The 20,867-nt window shown below is 47.8% G+C and overlaps 1 protein-coding gene across 2 annotated transcripts in view; it reads right to left on the bottom strand.

The window, feature by feature from the left end:
* SH3GL3 (SH3 domain containing GRB2 like 3, endophilin A3) overlaps window positions 1-11,622 on the bottom strand; it is a 44,956-nt gene extending 33,334 nt beyond the window's left edge. For both annotated transcript variants that reach the window (XM_083586845.1, XM_083586844.1), the window contains exon 1: window positions 11,405-11,622. Coding sequence is in view for 1 of the 2 variants with exons in the window: in XM_083586844.1 (XP_083442970.1) it covers window positions 11,405-11,449 (45 nt within the window). In the remaining variant the exon portion in view is untranslated. The remainder of the gene's footprint in view (window positions 1-11,404) is intronic.
* Window positions 11,623-20,867: the final 9,245 nt, after the last annotated feature.

Genomic DNA, 20,867 nt, shown 5'->3' with positions numbered 1-20,867 from the left:
ATCCATGCTTGCCTGAATGCTGTTAAGACTCTCTTTGCAGATCTCTATGCTCACCACTTGAAAGGTCAGGAGTGGAGGGCGTGTTGCCAGCACACATGGAGACTTTGACAGTGGAAAGTGCCCCCCCACACCCCGCAATTCCTGGATACAGTTGAGGGTTTACACATTCTTTTGAATGTCTAAGGAGGGACAGCACTGAAGGGAGAACAATCCATCACCGTACCCATGGGTATTCATTGTGCATTTTTATTATTATTATTATTAATAATAATAATAATACCATATTTTTCGCTCCATAAGACACACTTTTTTCTTCCTTGTAACGTGGTTGCAAAGCACGGATCCACATGTATCCTCAGGATTTTTGCACTGGGTCACCCCAAATTCACCATCAGATCACATAGCATGTCCATGGCTACAGCCTGCACCAAAAAAATCACGCACCCACTGTTGCGTGGGGCTGTAATGGCACAAAACCGTGGTTACAAAGCACAGATCCACATGGATTCTCAGGATTTTTGCAGTGGGTCCTTGCTCCTGCCAACCTAGCAGTTCGAAAGCACGTCAAAGTGCAAGTAGATAAATAGGTACCGCTCCGGCGGGAAGGTAAACGGCGTTTCTGTGTGCTGCTCTGGTTCGCCAGAAGCGGCTTAGTCATGCTGGCCACATGACCCAGAAGCTGTACGCCGGCTCCCTCAGCCAATAAAGCAAGATGAGCGCCGCAACCCCAGAGTCAGTCATGACTGGACCTAATGGTCAGGGGTCCTTTATTTGTGGGGTAGGTGAGGTGGATGTATCATTTTTGTGCTTCATGCTGTGGCCACAGACATGTGATTTGACGGTGAGTTTGGGGTAGCCCAATGCAAAAATCCTGAGAATCCATGTGGATCTGTGCTTTGTAACCATGTTTTTGCACCATTGTGGCCCCAGGCAACAGTGGGTGTGTGATTTATTTGGTGCAGGCTGTAGCCATGGACATGCTATGTGATCTGATGGTGAATTTGGGGTGACTCTGAGGCAGAATGCAGGAAAGCAGCAGCCTCCTCTACAGCTTTCCCTCCTCCGTGACGCGGGATCTGATTTTTGCCCCTGCACTCGGGCCAGTCTGCTCCACGGACCACACGTTCGCTCAATAACACGCACAGACATTTCCCCTTACTTTTTAGGAGAAAAAATGTGAGTGTTATGGAGACAAAAATACGGTACATGTTCAGAGAGTGGTGTTGGCTGCCCTCTGAGTGAATGAACCACTGGATATTCATGGGTGGAAGTTGGCAGGCTGGTCAGTGGAGATGCCTGGATGATGCTGTTGAATGAGGGCCATTCCTCTCACCATATCTGTGTTTGCCTTTCATGGATGTCAGAAGTTGATGAGGCTTTCCCCGAAAGCACCCATGAAAGCAATGAAGGCGACAACAGAGCTTAAGTAAACCATCTTCTACTTCTAAATCAATGAATTTCTAAATACATCTAAGTAACGTTCATGACACTCCCCTTTCCAGTACCGGGATGGGAGGCTGTGCAGATGCAACCCTAGCAGTTGCCGCTGGCTACAAACTTCCTGTGATGTCACAAACGCACGTGGTGGCTGAGGGGAAAGAGGCAGTTACCAGTATGAGGAGGGTGGAAGAAGGAAGAAGCCCCAGTAGAAGGTTCAGGGGAAGTTGGGGTAGGCAGGGCTAGCTGGAGATGCAGAAGTTGAATACGGGTTGACTCCCTTCTTGCGTTGCCAACGCTTTATTCTCTCAGGGCTCCTGTACCTGTCTCACCCAGATCACTTTGCAGAGCCCCAACCCCAGCCCACCAACCATTCTCCAGGGGCCCAGAGAACTGCAGGGAAGTTTCTGCAGCTGTATTAGACTTTCTGCATCCTCCTTTCCAAGACAAGCCAGTTTATGGAGGGTGTGGGGACCCTGAGTTGCAGAATAGGTGGATAGCTCAGTTGGTTAGAGTGTGGTGCTAATAATGCCAAGGTTGCAGGTTCAATCCCTGCACGGGAAGCTGCATATTCCTACACTGCAGGGGGTTGGACTAGATGATCCTCAGGGTCCCTTCCAACTCTACAGTTCTGTGATTCTGAGGGAATCAGAAATGCCCCTTGCGAGTTGGAATCTAACAACATCCAGAGAGCACCAGATTGGGAAAGGCTGCTTTAAGCAAACAGAACTCGCAGTTGATCAGGAAGGACCTGATCTTACCTCTGAAATGTTTTCTTTTTTTCTATTACGAAAGCCTTAACAAACAAACAAACAAAACCTGAAAGCCAGCCTGTGAAAGGAAACAAGTAATACCCTTGCAGTGTTAAAGGTGTTATAACGATGCAAGATTGATCAAAAGGGAAACTTCATGTAGCATTCTAAAAGTATGTTGCATTTTTATCTTGTGAACTGCCCTGAAATAATAATAATAATAATAAATAATAATAATAATAATAATTATTATTATTATTATTTATACCCCACCCATCTGGCTGGGTTTCCCCAGCCACTCTGGGCAGCTCCCAACAGTACATTCAAAACACGATAAAAGATCAAACATTAAAAACTCCCCTAAACAGGACTGCCTTCAGATGTCTTCTAAAAGTCAGATAGTTGTTTATTTCCTTGACATCTGCTGGGAGGACGTTCCACAGGGCAGGCGCCACTACCAAGAAGGCCCTCTGCCTGGTTCCCTGTAACCTCACTTCTCGCAGGGAGGCAACCGCCAGAAGGCCCTCGGCGCTGGACCTCAGTGTCTGGGCTGAACGATGGGGGTGGAGATGCTCTTTCAGGTATACTGGGCCAAGGTCGTTCAGGGCTTTAAAGGTCAGCACCAACACTTTGAATTGTGCTCGGAAACGTACTGGGAGCCAATGCAGGTCTCTGAGGACCGGTGTTATATGGTCTCGGTGGCCACTCCCAGCCACCAGTCTAGCTGCCGCATTCTGGATGAATTGCAGTTTCCGAGTCACCTTCAAAGGTAGCCTCACTGTTAGATGGGGATTGTCAGCCAGTCAGATAGGGACCTGGGGAGAAAGAGACCTGTGCTGATAGGGATTATAGGGGTTAGCTAGGGAGGGCATCCTGGTTCGATTTCCTGAGGGGAAAATAAAAATCCTAGAAGAGGCTGGAGAAGTGTTTCTGGTATAGTAACAGTACTAGCCATTCTAGGTAGGGAGCATCTATCCCAAGTCTAGGTTTTAGTAAGAGTGCTGAGGTTTTAAAGTTTTAAAGTTTTCAAGTTTTCTGTTAGGAGCAGTTGCCTGAAACTAAGTATTGTGCCTTGCGTGAGTAACCATCAAGCTTAAAACTTTTCTTAGGGCTCAATCATAAGCACAATTCCTTAGGGCTTCTCCTGCCACCTTTCTCCTGGGAAAACCTGATGTTTACTTCTGAATGGAAACAATCATCAATCAGTTTTGCCCTGGGAAAGTGGTAGGACAAATGAAAAACCACTCAGACCTGTCTACTAGAAAGCATGGGATAACCTCTTGGACCCGAGCTTTCTAGGCGCAAGACAAGCAGAAGTGTGGACAAGCCCTGAATGTAATTAAATTAAATGTCAAATTCCCCCCTGCCCAGCACCCAAAAAAGTAGCTCCTCATTAGTTTTAAGCTTCTGAGTGGGGAGTAAGTGGACAAAGGTATCCTTCACATAAGCAAAACACTTGGTTGCCGTGTAATAAAAAGCACTGCAGCAAACAATTCTCTCTAGTGGCTCCTGAACGATCGAAAACCAGAAGTGATTGTTCCAGTTTTCAAACGCTCTTTGGAACCCGAACGTCCGACGTGACTTCCACAGCTTCCGATTGGCTGTAGGAACTTCCTGCAGCCAATCAGAAGCCATGCCTCAGTTCCCGAACGTTTTGGAAGTCGAACATTCAACTTCCAAGGTACGTCTGTAATTGACTCAGTGTAGCTGAGTCCTCTATCCCAGTCTGCACGCATCAGCACTGGTGACCACACGCTTGAGGTGGTAGACGATTCCGTTGACCTGGGCTCCACCATAACCAGCTCAATCAAAGCTGAGCAGGTCAAGCATATTGGCAAGGCAGCTATGGCAATGGCTCGCCCCTCCAGAAGGGTATGCGAAAATAACATTGAATACCAAGATGAAGATCTACCAGGCTTGAGCGCTGAGCATGCTGGTTTATGGAAGTGAGTTGTGGGCAACTTATACCAGCCAGGAGTTATACTTCAACACCTTCCATATGCACTGCATCAGGAAGATTTTGGGCATCACTTGGCAAGACAGAGTCTCAAACCAATATAATAATAATAATAATAATAATAATAATAATAATAATAATAATAATAATAATAATATTATTATTATTATTATTATTATTATTTATTATTATTTGTATCCCGCCCATCTGGCTGGGTTTCCCCAGCCACTTTGGGCAGCTTCCACAAATACCAAAAATACACTAATATGGCACACATTAAAAACTTCCCTGAACAGAGCTGCCTTAAGATGTCTTCTGAATGTCAGGTAGTTGTTTATCTCTTTGACATCTGATGGGAGGGTATTCCACAGGGCGGGCGCCACTACCGAGAAGGCCCTCTGCCTGGTTCCCTGTAGCTTTGCTTCTCGCAATGAGGGAACCGCCAGAAGGCCCTCGGCGCTGGACCTCAGCGTCTGGGCAGAACGATGGGGGTGGAGACGCTCTTTCAGGTATACTGGGCCGAGGCCGTTTAGGGCTTTAAAGGTCAGCACCAACATCTTGAATTGTGCTCGGAAACGTACTGGGAGCCAATGCAGGTCTTTCAATACCGGTGCTATGTGGTCTCAGCGGACGCCCCCAGTCACCAGTCTAGCTGCCGCATTCTGGATTAGTTGTAGTTTCCCGGTCAAGTTCAAAGGTAGCCCCACGTAGAGCGCATTGCAGTAGTCCAACCAGAGCATGCACCACTCTGGCAAGACAGTCCGCGGGCAGGTAGGGTCTCAGCCTGCGTACCAGATGGAGCTGATAAACAGCTGCCCTGGACACAGAATTGATCTCGCCTCCATGGACAGTGTGAGTCCAATATGTGCTCTCCAAGCGCAGATTCCCAGCATATTTACACTTCTGCCTCAATGACGTCTACGTTGGCTTGATCATGCCCACAGAATGGAAGATGACAGGATCCCCAAGGACATGCGGTATGGGGATCTGGTTTCCGGCACCAGGTCCATTGGCAGACAAACTCAGCATTACGAAGATGTCTGCAAACATGGCAAGAAGGGTGGCAACATCAATCCCGCCCCCCATGTGGAAATCCCTTGCAGATGACCGCCACGCCTGGATCAGTCAGGTTGTGTATCCACAGCAGTGACCAAAGGAGGGAGGACCGCTGAGAGAAAAAAAAAATGGCCATGGTACACTTGCATCGCCACAACCGGACGGATGCCTTCCCCTTCAATTATATGTGATCGAATCCCGCCAGAAAACAGTGCAGCACAAAGGTTTAAGAGAACAAAAGGAGCTCAGACAAGTCTGAGCAGCCTGCTAACAGAGCCCAGGAAAAAAAACTTATCACCAAAGTCATTTGAAACCATTTTACAGGCATCTCTGCCCACACATGCCTATGTTAGTCATTTATTTGCAGTACATTCTCAGCCAGAAGGGGAAGGAATGCCACTTTACCAACATACAAAGAGTTGCAAGCCAGTTCATCTTGTTTTCACACACTATAGTCCAGATGGGTGGACTAAGATGGGGAAGGCTAAGGTTCAAATTGCCACTCAGCCATGAAACTAGTTGACTTTAATTAAAAGCCTCCTCAGGATTGGATTTGGATTTATAAACAGGATAACGAGCAATATTTATCTCTAATCCATATCTCAAAATTCTCTCATTGGTACTATTTGCTGAAATCTAACCTTGCCAACAAAGGTCCGTATAGTTAAAGCCATGGTTTTCCCAGTAGTGATGTATGGAAGTGAGAGCTGGACCATAAAGAAGGCTGATTGCCGAAGAATTGATGCTTTTGAATTCTGGTGCTGGAGGAGACTCTTGAGAGTCCCATGGACTGCAAGAATATCAAATGTATCCATTCTGAAGGAAATCAGCCCTGAGTGCTCACTGGAAGGACAGATCCTGAAGTTGAGGCTCCAATACTTTGGCCACCTCATGAGAAGAGAAGACTCCCTGGAAAAGACCCTGATGTTGGGAAAGATGCAGTGCACAAGGAGAAGGGGACGACAGAGGACGAAATGGCTGGACGGTGTTCTCGAAGCTACCAGCATGAGTTTGACCAAACTGCGGGAGGCAGTGGAAGACAGGAGTGCCTGGCGTGCTCTGGTCCAGGGGGTCACGAAGAGTTGGACATGACTAAACGACTAAACAACAACAACAACCACACCAAAGCTCAATTCTTGCAGTCACTTACTTTTGCCTCCCTGAGAACTGCATTTACAGCTCCCCGTTTTCAAACAATGCCTACATCAGTCTTAAGTGGAAGATACGGAAAAGTTCCAAGACATTTAAGACTTTGTATTTGTGGGGTAGGTGAGGTAGAAGATCTCCCCTATTATATACTCCATTGGCAGCTCTATCAAAACCCCAGAAAGAGATTTTTGGAGCAGATGTTGGCACCGCTACAGGGACAGAACTCTGACGTGAAAATATATTATCTGATTGCGATCCGCTTGTCACAAACAAAACAGCCCTATTTGCTAAAGCCGCTAAAAGTATTTGCGCTAGCTATATAAAAGACAATGCCATCGACTCTGCAGGCAATTCATTAATTTGACTTATTGTAAGTGGATGTATATCTCTGGATTTCTTTTAGCAGGCTTTAATTGACTTGTTGGATATGTAATTGAATTTGTAATGGCTTTTAGTCAAACACAATAAATGATTGGATTGGAAATAGTTGACTTTGGGCCAGTCAACTATTTCTTGGCCTAAACTATCACAGAATTGGGAAAAACTGGCATGGGGTGGGGGAGAAGAATCAGGTATGTGCCCTTGAGATCCTTGGGAGAAAGGTGGAATATATATCTAATTAACAAACCGTTGGCAAGTTAGAGGTCTGTTTTAGAAGCCCAAGTTTGAAAGGCACTATCACACTTTGAGCATTTGTGGCCAAATGGTCACATTGACACGCAGAAGGTTCAATTCCTGGCATCTCCAGGTAGGACTAGGAAAGAGTACCTGCATGAGACCCTGAAGAGCTCCTGCCAATCAGTGCAGACATCACTGAGATATAGACCAATGCTCTGACTCGGTATAAGGCAGTTTCCAACACCAAGATGGACTGGATCATTTCAAATCACTTTAAAGCTTCACAGCACAACAAACCACCACCTAAGCATGCTGCAAAGAATTACCGTATTTTTCACTCTATAGGACGCACTTTTTCCCCTCCAGAATTTAAGGGGAAATGTGTGTGCGTCCTATGGAGCGAAGGCAGGCTCCTTGGCTTCAGCGATAGCAACGCAAAGCCTCCGAAGCGCAGAGGGAGAGCTCCCTCCGTGCTCCGGAGGCTTCATGTTGCTTTTGCTGAAGCCTGGAGAGTGAGAGGGGTCGGTGCACACCGACCCCTCTCACTCTCCAGGCTTCAGCAAAGCAACATGAAGCCTTCGGAGAGCAGCACGAGTTCCCGCTGCACTCCGGAGGCTTCAGGTTCCTTTCGCTGAAGCCAGGAGAGCAAGACTCTCCTGGCTTCAGCAGAGAGGGAGAGCTGCACAGTGCCCCTTCAGCCAAGCGGGAGGAGAAATGGAAGGGGCTCCGTTTCTCTCTCTTTTTTTTATAAGATATTTATTAAGATTTTTTAAAGTATTACAATAAAATAAAATAAAAAAATAACAAAAATTCAAAATAAAAATAATTAAAAACACACAAATTTTCCATTGCTTATTTTCTTTTAGCTTGTTTCCCAGACCTCCTCATACCTCCCTTTTTTGTATTCCACCTCAAATTGTTGGTTCAGCAAATCCTTACCATTATGTTTTTACCTATTTATAACCCTTTTTTCATATTCTCTTAAAGCATTACAGCTGGAAACCACTTCATTTCTATCCAACATCATTCTAACATTCATTAATTTTACAATATTTCTGTAGATAGTCTTTAAATTTCTTCCAATCTTCTTCCACCGACTCTTCTCCCTGGTCTCGGATTCTGCCAGTCATTTCTGCCAATCCCATATAGTCCATCACCTTCATCTGCCATTCTTCCAAAGTGGGTAAATCTTGTGTCTTCCAATACTTTGCAATAAGTATTCTTGCTGCTGTTGTAGCGTACATAAAAAAGTTCTGTCCTTCTTTGGCACCAATTGGCCGACAATGCCCAGAAGGAAGGCCTCTGGTTTCTTCAGGAAGGTATATTTAAATACCTTTTTCATTTCATTATATATCATCTCCCAGAAAGCCTTGATTCTTGGGCACGTCCACCAAAGGTGAAAGAATGTACCTTCAGTCTCTTTACATTTCCAACATTTATTATCGGGCAAATGATAAATTTTCGCAAGCTTGACTGGTGTCATGTACCACCTGTATATCATTTTCATTATATTCTCTCTTAAGGCATTGCATGCCGTGAACTTCATACCTGTGGTCCATAACTGTTCCCAGTCAGCCATCATGATGTTGTGTCCAACATCTTGTGCCCATTTAATCATAGCAGATTTCACCGTTTCCTCCTGTGTATTCCATTTCAACAGTAAGTTGTACATCCTTGACAAAATCTTAGTTTTGGGTTCCAACAGTTCTGTTTCTAATTTTGATTTTTCCACCTGGAAGCCAATTTTCTTGTCCAAATTATATGCCTCCATTATCTGATAATAATGAAGCCAATCTCGCACTTTGTTTTTTAGTTTCTCAAAACTCTGCAGTTTTAGTCTATCTCCCTCTTGTTCCAAAATTTCCCAATATTTCGGCCATTTGGCCTCCATATTGAGCTTTTTCTGGGCTTTTGCTTCCATTGGTGACAGCCACCTTGGGGTTTTATTTTCCAATAAATCCTTATATCTTATCCAAACATTGAACAAAGCTTTCCTGACAATATGGTTCTTAAAGCACATATGCTTTATGTGCTTTAACCTTGTCGTACCACAAATATGCATGCCACCCGAAGACATTATTAAAACCTTCTAAATCCAAAATGTCTGTGTTCTCAAGAAGCAGCCAGTCTTTCAACCAGCAGAATGCTGCTGATTCATAGTAAAGTTTAAAGTCTGGCAGGGCAAATCCACCCCTTTCCTTTGCATCAGTTAATATCTTTAATTTTATTCTGGGCTTCTTGCCCTGCCAGACAAATCTAGATATATCTTTCTGCCACTTCTTGAAACAATCCATCTTGTCCACAATTTGCAGTGTTTGAAACAAAAACAGCATTCTAGGCAATACATTATAGCTGCAATTCGACCCAACAAGGAAAGCTTCAAATTTGACCAAATTTCTAAGTCTTTTTTCACTTCCGTCCAACATTTTTCATAATTATCTTTAAATAAGTTCCCATTTTTTGCTGTCATGTTAATCCCCAAGTATTTCACTTTCTTGACCACATTCAGACCTGTCTCATTCTGAAACCTCTCTCTCTCAATCGGTGTTTTTTTTCTCTAAAACCTTTTTCTCTAAAACCTTTTTCTCTAAACCTTTTTCTCTTAGTTTTTGACTTGTTCAGTTTGAATCCTGCCACTTGACCAAATTCTTGAATTAGTTCTAAAACCCTTTTAGTACTAGATTCTGGCTCCTGTAATGTCAATACTAAATCATCTGCAAATGCTCTCAATTTGTACTGTTTGGCTCCGACCGAAGGGGCTCCGTTTCTCCTGCCACTTCGCTGAAGGGGAGCTGAGCAGAGAGGGAGATAATTTTTTTCCTTGTTCTCCCCCTCTAAAACAAGGTGCGTCCTATGGTCCGGTGCGTCCTATAGAGCGAAAAATATGGTAATACGAAGATACCTTTCTCTTTGGCAATGGAAGACAAGGAAACCAGCCTTGGATGAAAGAAGGGAAAACTTATTCATGAAGGATTAGGGGGTAAATAGAAGAGAGGAAGAGATACAACCAAATGTCTGTAAAGAAGAAGAGAACAGCATCCTAGCAGATGGAAAAAAAGGTAACGGGCATATAAAAGTCTGTAGAGGATTATGAAGTCCATTCACTAACGTACGACAAGGGTAGGGAACCTTTTTTAGTCCACCTCTTGCACCCTTAAGCAAGCCAAAGACACCAGGATTGAAAGCCCACATTTGTTCCAGTCAACCATAAATGCTCAAGGAGCATGTGAGGCAGGGCTGGTGAGTCATGTGAGGGCCACAGAGAGAGGCCAGGACAGCTCAAGGCTGCCCATCTCTGACGTCCAGGATTGAGGGAGCCTGAGAGAGGCAAACAGGACTTCTCTTTCAGAAAAATACAAATCCACAGCAAATCTAAACCAAAAACACAATATCCCCTCCAAAGCATGAAGCACTGGAAAACACACGTCACAGAACCTTCTACAAACTAACCAGCATGTTGATCTGGAGATCTATCGACCAACATCATTAGCATATAATGGGCTCCCAGCCCAACCATCCAAGATGGTCTGTTTAATTCCCATGTGTTAGACTAAGCAGGACTATGGAGCGAGGGGTGGACAACACAGAAACATGGGCTTAATGGCATACAAATACAGCACCTAGCACAAGACCAAGTGAGGCCTGGAAATACAGAATCAGAAATAATAACCACCCCTCCAATGCTATTATGGCACGGAAGAAGGAAGGGAAGAATTAAACAGATATAGGTTGCTTACTCAAGAGCGAGTTCCATCATACAATAACAGAGCTTAATCCAGAGTAAGCATGATCACCTCCAGAGAAGGGGGAAAGTTGAATTCCCTGAGATGGGTTACCCAAGAGGTAAACTGGATATCGCAAAGGAGTTGCTATGCCTGAGAGAGCAAGAAAAGGATTGCCCAAAGCGATATCTGGACTTCATTTCTTCAACTCTCCCCACATTTTCTCTCTCTCTCTGCATACAATGATGTGTTCCCTAAATACATACAAACATCACAAGTTTGGCATTTGCAAAATACACATCTGGCCACAGGGGTCCATGGGGGACCGGTGACTGGCTACAACTCTTTTCTGAGAAAACACAAATTCTCTCCCACATAATGTGCAAAATGGCCCAGGAAAAGAGCCCAGGTCTAGTGCACCCAGGAAAATCTGATAGGGAAGTCCAACGGTGGATCCTCAGGTGGAGCAATTCACTGGGGAAACGCAGAGCACCTACTCTGCGGATCAAAGGTCCCGGGTTCAACCACAGCCAGCATCTCCAGGTCGGATTGGCCGCTGCCAGTCCGTGTAGGCAATACGGAGCTATAGATAAGACCCGACATAAAAGAGCAGGTGATAAAAAGTGCTATGCAATTCCTCCCAGCTTGGCACGGAGGGTTGCAAGGTTTCTACCAAACAAACCATCTTCCTCAGCGCCTAAAGCTTCTCTTACCTGGCTGGCTTTGTGGAACTGCTTCTTCAGGCCCGCCACCGACATGATCCCTCCGCTCCGGGCGCAGCAAGAGCTGCACGCGGAGGAGTCTCCAGCCAAGGGAAAGCAGAGGCGTTTCCAGGGCCGATGCCCCGGCCGAGCAGCTGGCAAGAGCTTTCCTCCTCGGGCTGCTCCGCCAAGGCAGCCGCCCGCTCCGTCGCCACCCGGGAGAGCGCGCAGGGGAGGACCAGAGCATTCCAAACACGCTGCACGCCCGCCCATTGGCCAACGGCGACGACTATGCAAATGAGACGGAAGGCAGCTCGCCCGGCTATTGGTCGGTTCTCTGGAACCTAAGCAAAAAAACCCCGAGAGAACTTGGCGGGGACGCCCACGCTCCGTTATCGCTTAGAGACGGCGAGGGAAGATGGAGCTCCGCGTGCAGGAGGCGCCACGTCGGAAGCCAGAGACGCGGGTGCGCGAGAGGGCCGAGCGAGGAAGGCGAGGCGGAGAGCGCCTTTGCTGCTCGGGCGGCGGAGGGGGCCTCCCGATGCTTTCTAGGGGCTTAAGAAAGAAGGCTATTCGAGGTCAAGGAGGCAACTGGATTTTTATTTCTAATTTCTAAAATTTGCAAATCAGCAGCAACTGCAAAGTAAGCACAGGGCCGTTTCACACGTAACGCAGCAGCAGCAAGCCCGGGTTTGCTGGCACGTGTTCCCAGCAGCTGCGCCTGCCTGTTTGGAGACCGCACTAGGGCGGTGCGAGGGTTTCTCAGCCGCCGTTTATCGCGTGTTCAGGGCGGCGCAAGAACTGGGCTTCTGCAGCCGCTTAACTCTGGCCTTTATCCTGCAAAGACCACATGTGACCTTCTGCTGGGAGCGGTCGTGGGTGGTTCCGTGCAGTTACTCACTTTGCTTACTTAGTTTTGCGAATAGATTTCTATTTCACCGTTCTAATTCATTGTCTAAAGCAGCCATATATGTATTTTTAAAAAGCACACAGCAATATTAAGAGACTATGACACAGGAGAAGCCATGAGCAACAACAAATAGGGACAAAATGCGAAGCAATGAAAATCAATTATGATATGTAAGAAATTATATAATGTCTGGCATATAGTGTTGGCATATGGTGCTGGAGGAGACTCTTGAGAGTCCCATGGACTGCAAGAAGATCAAACCTATCCATTCTTAAGGAGATCAGCCCTGAGTGCTCACTGGAAGGACAGATCGTGAAGCTGAGGCTCCAATACTTTGGCCACTTCATGAGAAGAGAAGACTCCCTGGAAAAGACCCTGATGTTGGGAAAGATGGAGGGCACAAGGAGAAGGGGGTGACAGAGGACAAGATAGTTGGACAGTGTTCTCGAAGCTACCAGCATGAGTTTGACCAAACTGCAATGGAAGACAGGAGTGCCTGGCATGCTCTGGTCCATGGGGTCACAAAGAGTTTGACATGACTAAACAACAACAACAGATAGTGTTAATGCAAACTGCAGTCACACTCTTGTACACTCACTGCATTTCCAGTGGTGGGTTTTTAATCCATGTTCACATGACAATGTGTATGTGCTTTCAAACTGCTAGGATGGCAGGAACTGGGACAGAGCAACAGGAGCTCACTCTGTTGTGCGGATTCGATCCGCCGACCTTCCGATCGGCAAGCCCAAGAGGCTCAGTGGTTTAGAATCAGAAGGTCGGTCGTTCGGCCTTAAAAGCGAGATGAGCGCCTCAACCCCATAGTTGACTTTGACTGGACTTAACCATTATGGGGTCCTTTATTAAGGGGGCCCTTTACTAGCCATTTTATGTTGTGAACTGCAGTGAGCAGGGGTGCCAACTAGAACAAAATAGGGGGGGCAGGTAAGCTCCTCTTCACATAATTGATCACATGACATGGTTCAGGCACACCATTTGAATCGCAATGCCCATCAGCTTTGGGGGAGCTTGGTCCCCCTCAAATATTTTATTGGGGGAAGCAGAAGATCCCTCCACTCCTAGCAGTTGGCTTCTATGGCCCTGAGATCTATGGGTATAGAGCGGTACACACATTTAATTAATAACAATTACAATACCACGATAATGTGATATTATTATCAAGATAATGCAAAGACACCTTTAGTTGCCAACATATCCTGGGGGGGACGGGACGGGACAGCAGCATTAATGTTCTATGCATGTGTACCCAGAAGAAAGTCCCACTTATGTAATTTAATTGCGCATACTTCCAAATAAGTGCATTCTTTTACAATCCAATCTTAAATGATGACTAAGCAGCAGGATTAAGACTCCTAGTGACCTTTTGATGATGCAAAAGAGAATTGAGTTCTGATTCCCTCTTCTCTCCATCTGCTATAGGTACAGGAGCCCGGTCCTCTTTTCATCTGTCCACCCTAGTAACCTGCCATGCAGTACTGGTGTTGTTGCTTAGCCGCGTCCGACTCTTTGTGGCCCCATGGACCAGAGCACGCCAGGCACTCCTGCCTTCCACTGCCTCCCGCATTTTGGTCAAACTCACGTTGGTAGCTTCGAGAGAGAGCCAGTGTGGTGTAGTGGTTAAGAGCGGTGGACTCGTAATCTGGGGAACCGGGTTTGCTTCCGTGCTCCTCCACATGCAGCTGCTGGGTGACCTTGGGCTAGTCACGCTCCTCTGAAGTCTCTCAGCCCCACTCACCTCACAGAGTGTTTGTTGTGGGGGAGGAAGGGAAAGGAGAATGTTAGCCGCTTTGAGACTCCTTCGGGTAGTGATAAAGCGGGATATCAAATCCAAACTCTTCTTCTTCTTCTCTTCTTCTTCGAGAACACTGTCCAACCATCTCGTCCTTCTCCTTGTGCCCTCAGTCTTTCCCAAGATCAGGGAACCGGCAAGCCACTCCAGTATCCCTGCCAAGAAAACGCCATGGACAAAAACAACAGGCCATGCAGTATAGCTGGCCAGTAATCAGCAAGGCTGCAAATGTCAAGCTGTTTTGATAAGTGAGGACCGTGGCGCTCTGGCCCCATCTAGTGACTGAACTGCAAAGCTTGCAAATCTGCTGAGTAGCTCAAATATTGCCCCTATGATTTATTACAGCTCCACCTCCCAAACCACTCTCTACCTTCAGGGAATACTTTCCACAGCAACCCATCTGCCCAAGCCATGAGAACCTTTGCACCTCCTCCATTTGTTCAGCTTTTGAAAACCTCATGACTAGTAAGTCCAATAAATAATAATAATAAAGCACCCCTGAAAACCCGAAGCGTTAGATGTTCACCCAGGAACCCTCATGTATCAAAGAATCACAGACTTGTAGAGTTGGAAGGGACTTCGAGTATCATCTAGTCCAACCTCCTGCAATGCAGGAATCTTTTGCGCAATGTGGGGCTCAAACCCCCAACCCTGAGATTAAGAGTCTCCTGCTCTACTGCCTGAGTTATCCTTCCCATGGAGCTCTAGTGGAGGCGCAGCCAGACAACATCTGCTCTATCCCTTTAAAGCACTATCATACCACTTTAAACAGTCAACGCTTCCCCCCACCTTGCAAATCCTGGGAACTGTAGTTTGTTATGGGTGCTGGGAGTCGTTAGGAGACCCCTAGTCCCTTCACAAAGGGGCACAACAAACACATTCAAACTCCTGAAGCTCAGCACTGCAGGGCAAGTGATTGTGGGAAAGTTGTCTTCCAAATGAGGTTGTCCACCATTGTTACTGATCATCAGGAGACATAGGAAACGGCCTTATACAGAATCTGGCCACACTGGTATTGTTTGCATGTACTGACTAGGAACATCTCTCCAGGGTTTCAGACAGGGATGTTTCCCAGCTCAGCCTGAAGATGCCAGAGACTGAACTGAGTTCCGATTTGCTCCTAGAATGGGAGGTAAAGGAGGAGCAAGTGAAGACAGTGGTGGTAAAGTGGGCCCAGGATTTAGGGAAAAATATTATGATGAGCCAATGGGAATGGCTGTGGAAAAGAGATATCAAATTTACGGCATGCTATAATTTAAGAGAGAATGTAATGAAAATGCAATACAGATGGTACCTGACCCTGGCCAGATTGGCAAAAATGTACAAAAACTCTAGTGATGTCTGTTGGAGATGCAACAATGGGGCAGGAACCTTTCTACATATGTGGTGGGAGTGCAAAGAGATAGTGGGATTCTGGGGAAATATCTATAACGAACTGAAAAAGATGTTTAGATTTTCATTTGGGAAAAAAACCAGAATTCTTTGTCCTAGGTATCATGTCAGAGGAAATAAAAAGAACGGTCAGACCAATATTTATGTATGCAACTACAGCGGCAAGGTTATTGATTGCTAAAAATTGGAAAAGCAGCAGCGTCCCAACTAAAACAGACTGATTATCTAAAATGATGGAATACTTCCATATTGCCGAACTAACAGGGAGGATAAGAGGAGATGTGGTACAAAAAGTGAATAAGGAGTGGGCTATCTTTAAGGAATACATCAAAATTTGTGTGGAAAAAGTAGAATTTCTGACAGATACTGAGTGAATCCAGAAAATGATTTAGAGTGAAAGGAGAGTAAAGTTAAGATAGAAGAAGAGATTAAAGAAATAATAAATTGTGTTTAAGCTATTTGGAAAAATAAAGTAGCGTAACAAGAAAGGCTGGAAGTCAAATCACTTGGTGGGTGTCCATGTGGGGGTAGGTGTGTAGGTATGTATAGTATAGGTAGGTATGTTTTATGTTATGAAAATAAGGTAGTGTGTTGTGTATGTGTATTGTGTAAATGTATATGTATGTGTTTTATATGTTAATAAAATAAAGAATTGAGGTCCTCCTGCATGCAGAGTAGGAGTTCCACACACCCACATCCCTCCAGCTCCCTGCAGAGTGTCTGAGAAGCTTCTGAGAAGCCCTGAGCATCCCTGGAGCAGCTTTGGTTTGTAGCCATTACAGTGCTCCATTATTTTGCACCCTCTTCCTTTATTTTCCCAGCAGATTTTAGCAAGGGGACAATGTAACAGAAGGCAGATTTCACGGACCTTTTAAGAGCTGGGTGGAGGGAACTTTAGCAGGTGCAACTTTTATTTTTCCCTGCAGAACAAGCTGCCCCTGTCTAAATTCCCTCTCCTCCAGGAACATTAAAGCTGCAATGCTACACATGTTTCCCAGGAGTAATCCTATTGCACAGTGGGGCTTACTGCTTAGTAAAACTGCAAGGGTCATGCTTATAATGGCGCAGAAACCTTCACTTATTTCCCTCTTGGATTTCTTTTCTTTTTAAAAGTACAGCCAGCCTCTTTAAATACATGAGGTGGCTAAGAATCAGTGGTAAAGGTAAAGGGACCCCTGACCATTAGGTCCAGTCATGGCCGACTCGGGTTGCGGTGCTCATCTCGCTTTATTGGCCGAGGGAGCTGGCGTACAGCTTCAGGGTCATGTGGCCAGCATGACTAAGCCGCTTCTGGCGAACCAGAGCAGCGCACGGAAACACCGTTTACCTTCCCGCCGGAGCGGTACCTATTTATCTACTTGCACTTTGACATGCTTTCGAACTGCTAGGTTGGCAGGAGCAGGGACCAAGCAATGGGAGCTCACCCGTCATGGGGATTCGAAGCGCCGACCTTCTGATCGGCAAGTCCTAGGCTCTGTGGTTTAACCCACAGCACCACCCACGTCCCTTAAGAATCAGTATTACAACAACCCAATAGAAACAGGTCAGCTAAAGCCTTAGAATCAAAAAGCACAGGGTTTTTTTTTTTTGGGGGGGGAGTCAATCTATGAGGACAGCTTATTCTCCAAGCATGCAAACAGCAACCCTGTTGCATTTCATCCTGAAGCCCAAGGCTGGGGCACATTTTACAGTACTGTTTCCCAAATTTGGGTCTGCAGTTGTTTTTGGACTACAACCCCCATCATCCCTGACCATTGATGATGGGAGTTGTAGTCCAAAAACAGCAGGAGACCCAAGTTTGAGAAACACTGTTTTACAGCCTGAGGGACAAAATTCCTGTTATGTACTGAGTTGAATAGGATCCAAACTGCAGCAGTCTGATTGGTCCTAGAACAATAGGATTCAGAATGCAGCAGTCAGATTGGTCCTAGAACAATGCAGCAATATGATTGGTTGGCAGGAACCACCCAATCATGCTCCAGATAGAAGTGAATCCACAACCTGATTGGCTTACAGTAGAATTCCGGAATTAGCCAATCATGTGCAGCCCATTGTGTAAATAATGTATATAAAGCAGATACCTTGAGGGGACTTTCATTCATTCCTCCTCACCACTATGAGCTGAATAAAGAGCATGAAATCACTTCACGACTCTGAGTATATTTCACTGGCGACGAAGGTGGGATCCCGCTGAGCTGACTGCCACACACAGCACCGCAGCACCGCCACCTGCCGCACCGCTGCCTCGCACCGTGTATCCAGGCTTCAGCTCCGGGACACAAGGAACTCAGAATGGCAACCGACAGCAGCTTCTCGCCGTTCAACCCAGCATCTGGAGACTGGGAAGCGTATGCCTCCCGTTTCACCTTCCTCCTAGAAGCCAAAGGGGTCACCGATGAAGAAGACGCCAAGAAGAGGGCGATATTCTTCAGCGTCTGCGGAGAGGAGACGTTTGAAATCGCCCGGGCTCTCCTTGCACCCGAAGACGTCGCTACTGTTCCATACAAAACAATAATGGAACAGCTGAAGGGGCACTTTTCGCCACAGCCCTCTGTGGTGGCTCGTCGAAATGCCTTCTATGCAAAGCGGCAAGCCCCTGGGGAAACCATAACTGGGTTTGTGACCTCTCTCCGCCAAGCTGCCCGGTTCTGCAACTTCTCAGAGCTGGAGAACATGCTTCGTGACCGCCTCGTCGGTGGCCTGAAGGATGAGAAGCTGCAACGACGCCTCTACGCTAAGAAGGACCTAACGTTCCAGGTCGCTCTGGAGGAGGCCCTGGCAACGGAAGCTGCCGAGAGGTCGACGCAAGAGGCACGGCCGAGCCAGCCGTCCCAACCGAGGGTCCACCACGAAGACCTCACCGACGACTCAGGATCCAACAGGGAGGAGGTGCACCAAGTACAGCAGCGCACTCAAGCAGCCCACATACCACAGCTGCCTCGACGAGAAGCAGGGAACTGCGCAAGCTGTGGAGACAGTCACGAGAGGAGGACCTGCCGTTTCCGCAACGCAGAGTGCAGGCAGTGCAGAAAATTGGGACACATCGCCCGGGTGTGTCGAGCTCGGCCCACCCGACGCCAGGCATCAGATGACCAATCCAAGAGCCCCAGGTCCCGGGGCCCAACACACCAAGGCAACTCGACGGAGCTCACGGACTTCCAGGTATACCAGTTGCCCCACCCCAACGTAGAGAAAATTTATGTAGAGGTACAGATAGAGGGGGCCCCATGCCGCATGGAGCTTGACACGGGTTCAACTCTATCCATAATCTCGGCAAGGACCTTAAGGAAACTGTGTCCTACTGGGGGTCCCAAACTCAGGCCGGCCCCATTCACCCTCCGGGACTTCCAGAAACGTAAGGTCCCCACAATGGGGGTGGGGACCTTCAGGGTGCAATACCGAGGGCGGACGCGGCAACTGGACTTGCTTGTGGTCAAGGGCCCCTACATTAGCTTACTGGGATTGGCATGGTTTGGACCACTGGGGCTAGCCGTCACCGGGGTGAACCACACGAGCTTACAAGTGGACGTGGACGCCATATGCAAGGAATTTCCGGGGGTTTTTGATGGGAAATTGGGACAGTATACGGGCCCCCCCATTGCTCTACAGCTTGACCCCGCAGTACGACCAGTCAGGCTCAAGGCCCGCCGGGTCCCGTTCGCCCTGAAACCCCGTATAGACGAGGAATTGGACCGACTCGTGGAGCAAGGCGTGCTGGAGCCGGTGCCTAATGCCCCCTGGGAAACCCCAATCGTCACACCCGTCAAGCCGAATGGTTCGGTCCGCATCTGCGCAGACTACAAATGTACCATAAACAAGGCCCTCACGGCCCATGCATACCCAGTGCCAGTGGTCAGCCATGTCCTTGCCACCCTGGCTGGGTCGAAAATTTTTGGCAAGCTGGACTTGGCCCAAGCATATCAACAACTGCCAGTAGATGAGGCCACAGCAGAGGCACAGACGATTGTGACGCACAGAGGAGCTTTCAGGGTAAAGCGGCTGCAATTCAGTGTCAGCGTGGCACCAGGCATATTCCAGAATCTAATGGACTCTCTCCTTAAAGGGATTCCTGGCGTCACCCCCTTCTTCGATGATGTGTTGATTGCCGGGCCCACACCAGAGGAGTTTGAGGACCGCCTCCGCACCGTTCTGCACCGTTTCCAGACGGCGGGTCTCAAGGTGAAGCGGGAAAAATGTCTACTAGGAGTGCCTCAGGTGGACTTTCTGGGATTTATGGTGGACGCAGAAGGGGTCCACCCGACTGGGGACAAGGTACGGGCCATTTGTGATGCCCCAGCGCCCAAGAACAAGACTGAACTTCAGGCCTTCTTGGGACTATTGAACTTTTACCATTCCTTCCTTCCCCACAAGGCGGCGGTAGCGGAGCCCCTACACAGACTCCTGGACAAGCGGGCCCCTTGGGTGTGGGGCCAGCGCCAGGAGGCCGCATTCCAGGCAGTCAAGGGCTTGCTTGTCTCAAACTCGGTCTTGGCACACTTCGACGAGAGGCTGCCGGTGGTGCTAGCATGCGACGCCTCACCCTATGGCATTGGCGCTGTCCTGGGACACCAACTCCCGGATGGAAGAGAGGTACCGGTGGCATACTTTTCCCAGACACTCAACGCAACCGAGCGGAACTACTCGCAAATCGACAAGGAGGGTCTGGCAATCGTGAAGGGAGTAAAAAAATTCCATGATTTCTTGTACGGGCGGCCCTTCACCGTGGTGACTGACCACAAGCCCTTGCTTGGCTTGTTTGCCTCCGAAAAGCAGACCCCCCAAGTGCTGTCTCCTCGTGTCCTCAGGTGGTCAATTTTCCTTGCCAGCTACCAGTATGCACTGATTCACCGCCCTGGGAAGGCGATGGGCCATGCGGACGCCCTCAGCAGGCTACCACTACCGGAAACAGGCCCCGACCCAGCACCTGCACAAGAGGTTATGAGCCTGGAGCTGCTTCCCGACCGCCCCATTCAGGCACAAGAAGTTGCACACCATTCCAAGAAAGATAGGGTCATCTCCCGCGTCCTGGACTGGGTGTGGAGGGGATGGCCCAGCAGCAGCCCCGGGCCAGAATTCGCCGGCTACACAACCCGCAAACATGAACTGTCGGCCCACAAGGGGTGCCTGTTATGGGGAAGCAGGGTCGTTGTTCCCCAGCCCCTCCGCAAAAGGGTCCTCACAGCCCTACACGAGACACACCCAGGGGTAGTAAGAATGAAGGCCCTTGCCAGGAGTTATGTGTGGTGGCCGGGGATCGACGGAGAGATAGAGGCCTGGGTCAAACACTGCCAGGCCTGCCAAGAATCCCGCCCAGATCCCCCAAGGGCCCCAGTCCAGTCCTGGGAGTCCGCCCGAGCACCATGGTC

The sequence above is a fragment of the Podarcis filfolensis genome (assembly GCF_964270895.1).
Source record: "Podarcis filfolensis genome assembly, chromosome: 14".
Classification (NCBI taxonomy): Eukaryota; Metazoa; Chordata; class Lepidosauria; order Squamata; family Lacertidae; genus Podarcis; species Podarcis filfolensis.
The sequence above is the reverse complement of the archived record's forward strand: the minus strand, read 5'-3'. Positions and strand labels throughout refer to the sequence as shown.